The sequence below is a fragment of the Natrix helvetica genome (genome assembly GCF_964273705.1).
Source record: "Natrix helvetica genome assembly, chromosome: 1".
NCBI lineage: Eukaryota > Metazoa > Chordata > Lepidosauria > Squamata > Natricidae > Natrix > Natrix helvetica.
This window is the reverse complement of record NC_138548.1, coordinates 376,135,046-376,141,047: the sequence shown is the minus strand read 5'-3', so window position 1 is coordinate 376,141,047 and position 6,002 is coordinate 376,135,046. Positions and strand designations below refer to the sequence as shown.

The 6,002-nt window shown below is 41.9% G+C and overlaps 1 protein-coding gene across 13 annotated transcripts in view; it reads right to left on the bottom strand.

Moving 5' to 3' along the window:
- Positions 1-232: 232 nt before the first annotated feature.
- Positions 233-6,002, bottom strand: part of LOC309383779 (major histocompatibility complex class I-related gene protein-like) — a 342,086-nt gene continuing 336,316 nt past the window's right edge. For all 13 annotated transcript variants that reach the window (XM_081936656.1, XM_081936655.1, XM_081936667.1 and 10 more), the window contains 5 exons: positions 5,243-5,331; positions 4,683-4,715; positions 3,950-3,982; positions 2,759-2,792; positions 233-2,500 (listed from right to left, as the gene is read on the bottom strand). In XM_081936656.1, coding sequence (XP_081792782.1) covers positions 2,316-2,500; positions 2,759-2,792; positions 3,950-3,982; positions 4,683-4,715; positions 5,243-5,331 — 374 coding nt within the window. In that variant the 3' untranslated portion in view covers positions 233-2,315. The remainder of the gene's footprint in view (positions 2,501-2,758; positions 2,793-3,949; positions 3,983-4,682; positions 4,716-5,242; positions 5,332-6,002) is intronic.

Genomic DNA, 6,002 nt, shown 5'->3' with positions numbered 1-6,002 from the left:
TTGCACAAGATCAACTGGTGAGGCTGGAGGAACATCAGGACATAGGAGCAAAATGGCTGCCTCCTCCCCGAAGGAGCACACAGGAAACCCCCCAGTTCTTCCTCCTTCGAGATTTTGCTTTGCTTCCTCCCCCTTCCCATCACTCAAAGTGAAATTGGAATCAGGGTCTCTGGTCAACAAGGAGGGTAGAATCCCTCTTAATTCCAATCTCCCCAAAGATACAGCAATCAAGTAAGTGGAAAAGAAATCATTTATTGATTTAAAGATTTAATCATTTAAAGATGTGCAATTGTTAAGGAGATAGCAGCCTGACAATTGATTTCATGATCCATTTTTTTTGTAATAATTTTTTATTGTTTTTGTCTTTTTATCACATATTACAATCTTTATATCAACAGTTTGTACAATGTTACATCGTCGTATCTATGTATGTTTTCCTCTCTTTACCATATATTACAATCCTTATGTCATCTTATCTATACATTTTTATGATATTTAACATATTTACCTACTTTTATATACAGTTCTATGTTTATTTATGTATATTGTTTTTGGCTTAATTGTTTTTCTTATTATCCAACCATTCATACCACTTATTCCAAATTTCGTAGTATTCCGATTCTTCTTTGTCCTTTAATTTTTGAGTTAGTTTGTCCATCTCTGCGCACTCCAAGGTTTTTTTTATTTTTTTTATCACTAATTCGTCTGGCGGTGTATTATTTTGCTTCCAGCATTGGGCAAAGGCAATTCTAGCTATAGTTAATATATGTGTTAGTAGATATTTAATTTTTTTTGTGTAGTTCCCTTTAATTATTCCTAGTAAAAAGGTTTCGGGTTTATACTTTATTTGTTCCCCCGTAATTTCTTGTGCCCACTTCCAGATTCTTTTCCAATATTTTTGCGATTCCGGACAGGTCCACCACATGTGGTAGTAGGTCCCTTGTTCTTTTTTGCATTTCCAACATATCGGTTTCAGTGTTGGGTACATTTTTGCCAATCTTGTTGGTGGTAGGTGCCAACGATAAAACATTTTATATGTATTTTCTTTCAGTGTTGCTGATCTCGTTAATTTATAATTTATATTCCAAATTTTTTCCCAATCCGCTAGATCTATATTATAACCAAAATTTTTGGCCCATGCTATCATACATCCTTTAACTATTTCTTCTTCTAAGTTTATTTCTAACAAATATTTATACATTTTCGTTATAAATTTGTTTTCTGGGCCAATTAAGATTTTGTCTATTTGTTGCAATTCCGTATATATTCCATATTCTTTTATATCTTTTTTATATCTTGGTTGTAATTGGAGATATGGCCACCAATCTATATTGATATTGTTCTCTTTTAGTTCTTGGTTCATTTTCAAATTCCCCTGGTTATCTAAAATTTCACTATACCTAACCATTTTTGATAGATCTAGCGTATTGGGGTGTATCATGGCTTCCATGGTGGAAAGCCATGCCGGTATTTTCATATAGTGTTTTGCTTTAATTTTGTTCCAGACCTGAATCAATGCTTCTCTAATGTAATGTCTATGGAAATATTTTTGCTTCTTTTTACTCTCTTCCCATAAGAAAAAGTGCCATCCTGTTTGCAGGTCATGGCCTTCTATTGCTAATATTCTTTTGTTTTTTAAATTTATCCAATCTTTAATCCAAATTAGTGCTGCTGCATTGTAGTAGAGTTGATTTTTGATCCATTTTTCTAAATCATGAAAAGCCATAAATGGCAATCTATAAAAAAAATCAGTGTCTAATGTTACACTCAGTATATGGATTGTCAAACTTTGTGTTCTGAAATATATGGTCAAATAACCGTGCAATAATCAATTAAAAATACATCAACTAATTTAGCCGCAAAAATCTCAAAACGCACACTTCTCTTTGTTAATAGTTCCATCGAAGATTACATTAAAAAAGATAAAACTAACACAAGGGAAAAAAAGTAAAAAGAAACCTCCACCTTCATCCCCAACAAGTATAATGAAAATTAAAAACTTAAGGTGTTTTAGAAGGAAAAATAATAATAAAAAATCTGCTAGCAAAAAAAAGAAAATTAAAAACTTATCAATCTTTCTTAAAGTAAAACCAAGAAACTCTTCATCCAATTCCTCACCCCATTCTCTATAAACCCATCTCTAAAACCTCATCTTTAGCCTCTAACCTCTATCCACTAAGACTAATCAATAAAAGCCCATTAAGGGGGTTATGTAACCTATTTATCTATGATAAACTATTATCTACGAAACCCAATTTGAAATCTTTTGATTCCACAATTAGTAACACACAATATATTTTTTTCTCCTCTGCTCCTCAATCATAATAGGAAAAGTTTACTGATTCAGTGATAAAAGCAGTGATGAAAGACCCCAAAATCTCTCCTGGTTCCAGCATGCAGGAAGGGCCTGAATGGCTCCTCCTGAGAGCCCAGCCTAATTCAGAAGGAGGCCGATCCCATCTTCTCTCCTCTTCTCTCCTCCTTATGCTGGGCGTCTCCCCTGCAAAGAGGAGGGAGAAAGTATCCAAGGGTGAGTTGGATAAAAACATTCAGAGCCTGAGAGGTGCCAGAGGATCAGAGTTTGGGGGCAGGAAGACCCCTCCCCCAAGCCCTCTCCCCCAAACTCCTTACCTTCCAGTGTTTGAGGTGAATAGGAGAGAGAAGAGGGATTCCCAAAGCATCTTCACTCTCACTTGGTCCTTGGACCCCAAAGCCCCCCCCCCTCTCACCCCACACGGCCCCCACCGAGACCACTCACCTGCAAGGGGGCTGCTAAGCAGTCTGGTTGATCCCTGGATTGGAGAGAAAGACACAGAATGAATCAACGTTTGGATCCTCTGAGGAGGAGAAATCTCTCTCTTCACCATTCAACCTCTTCAGCTTCCCAAACTTCTCAGAGGACGTAAAGATTTTCATTGATTTATTAATTAAACTTCCATCTCCACTGATCTCATTAAGGTGATTCTAAGCAGCTCACAGTGAAATTCAATAAAATGCCATGTAGAATATTTAAAACACTAAATGAAAACCAGACTCCCCCATCAGATCCTGTTGCCTTTGGTCTGAAAAGAAGATCGTGTCCAGTGTGTGACCGTTGTCTCCAGTCGGACCCCGGATGACAGCCATGAACTCCTGGGCTGCTTTGGAGGCCAAACCCAGGGATGGCAGATTGAGGTCTCCCAGGACCATAATCCTGGGCAACCCCATGCCAACCCTGGGATGCCCCCAGCAGCTGAGGCAGGGAGCTGGCCCTGCATCAGGGAGGCTGGTGCAGTAGCAACAAGCCCATCATGTCAGCTCAGCTTCAGAAACAGGGAGTCACAACCAGAATTGTGGGTTGGGAGCCTCCTGAGTGCCAGGAGAGATTCTCAGATGACCACTGTAGGCCCACCAATCCTGCCCGGGGTCTCAGTTGGGGCCAAATCCTAAACCTGGATGGGCACATCTCTCAGAGAGGGAATCCCCCCCCCCATCCAGAGTCAGCCAGCTCTCAGCTATGCCACCAGAGGAGTCTCTAACCACTGGACATCATGGCCTCACAGGTGGTTTCCCTATTTCCCCTCAAATAATTGAGGTCTCTTTCCTCCAAAGGGGGCCAAGGCTCCACCATGCAGACTCTGGGCTGCCTCCCCTGCCTGAATCCAACAGGGAGAGTTTTCCCTTCTCCTCTGCAGAATCAACCAGTGCAAGGAAAGTGGATTTTATGACATTCATGCCTGGCAGGACTAGAACTCACGGTCTCGCCTGGTGCCCTCACTACTAAGCCAAAGTGGGTGCAGTTATTCTTATTATTCCACCAGTAGAAGACTCAGAGGGAAGCCAGGGAGGATGAATTGGGGGCGGGGGCTTTAAAAAGTGGGGGCCTCTCGCTCTTTTCATCCCCTCATCCCCCCCAAAGTCTTGCAAGGGGTCAGAATGGCTCATGCAGCAGCTGCTCCCTCCGACTTACCCTGGTCTGAACTGCTGGATCCTTTGTCACTTGCTGGAAAAGAAGGAAAGGAAAAGAGGATGGGAAAGTCCCTCTCTTGGCTTATAGACGGAGAAGCTCAGCTCCTTCTGACTCCAACTCCCTCCCTCCCTCCCTTTCTCTCTCCCACACAATCAGAGACCCACAAACACATTGGGAGAGTTTGGATCAAACTGATTTGGCTAAAAGGCATCAGAAAGAATTCCTTAAATTTGTATTTATATCACATAAGGCCAGAAGGCAGAGCTGACCTAGAAGGATACAGATGGATCCAAAGTTTCTTTTTCTAACCGGTTCTTACTTAGAGAGCCTTTGTGATGGGAGACCAAGAGGAGATGCAGCTGGCGTCTTTTCCCTCAAAATGCCCTCCTCCCCCTGACTCCTAATTTTATGGAGCTTCTGACTCTCAATTGGCCTTTCCTTTCTGCCCTCTTGGGAAACAGAGCATGTCCTCAGTCAAAGGGACCTTCTACCAGCCGGGTCTTCTCCTCTTCTTGAAGGTTCTTTCTCCCAGATTTTTCTCCTTGGGGACTCCACTTCCAAGAACAGCCTGGCTGTAATGAAAAGGGGGCCCATCTTCCCCAGCCTGGTTCTTAGGGGGAAGAGGAAGATAGTGCAGACACATACATTCAGACACCCTCCTCCTCTCAACTAATGGTGCCTCTGGTCCATGCTCTAAGTTGGAGATTAGATGGAAAGAGGACAATTCACTCACTTGGTGCTGCTTTGTAGTCATCTTGACGTCTCTCTGCAAGAATAAAAATCAGTGAAAGCTCAAAAGAATCCACCAGAGATCATCCAATCTCTCCCTCCGTAGGAGGAAGAACCCCAGGAGATATTTTGTCCCATCGGTAAAGCTAGAAAGATCTTTAAAATACAAATCTATCTTCTGATTTGCCCCAAGAGAGACCTGCTTGCCTCTGAGATGGATGGAGGGGAATTGGGGGAAGCAGAAGGAGCAGCTGGGAGGGGAGGGAGATTTCCATGGAAATCCTTCTCTGCTGCTCTTTGACCAAAGCCTTTGAAAGGGACAAAGGAACTGGGATGCCTCTTCCCAACTCAGAAGAAGACAGGACTGCCCGAATCTCAGACTCAGCTGAATTGAGACTGGAGTCCCAGCAAGAGGCTGAGATCTCAGATCCTCCCCTAGAGGGCTGGGAAAACAGGACAGAAGGAAGCCCAGAAGAAGCTCCCCAAAGGGAGAGACTTGGGGGGAATCTCCCCATCTTCTTTCCATCAACCCCCCTCCCCAAAAAGATACTTACTGAAGAATACCACAATTCCAGCAATCACACACGCCAGGACAAGAGCAGCCACAACGCAGCCCATGATGAGCCCCAGGTTGGATTTTGAATTGGTTGGTTCTGAATTGGGAGAAAGAGGAGATCATTGAAGGAGAACGTCAAACTATCTTCCCAATCAGGGAAGAGACCTAAAGAAGTGAAAGCTAGAAATACCCCAAATTAAAAACTCCATGTGATCATTTATGTGTCCTTCTCAAGGTAACATGAAGATGCCTTGATAACCGTTGTTAGAGGACGTTTCCTCATGACGCTGCCTTCTTCTCACACCAGCCCAGCATGAAGGCAACTGGATTCATCTTTGGCTTTTCCACTCAAAAAGAGCCCTTTGCCACCTTCTGACTCATAGCAGCTTCCAAAATAAAAACTTCACCAACACAATAATGTAAACAAAATTTGTTAAACAAAAACATGTTTGTTCTTTTTATAGGCTTCCCCAATAAGCCAGGACTCTGAGTGGAATTAGGCAGATCTGTATGCTTTTTTTCTTCAGTTTGAGTGTTTGCATTTTATTATGTGAAATAAAATAGTTCATACTACCTAGGTTTTAAATTAAATTAAATTTGAGTATTTCTTGTATTCTGGTGACAATCAGCAAAAAAAAAAAAATTGATTTGAATTTTGCAACTTTGGAAGTCCAGTATCCTTCAAGGACACTTCTGAGCATATGCAGAGTTCTCTGAGAGAGGGTTTTTCCCTTGGGTTTTATGCTGAGCCTCATGAATTAATATATC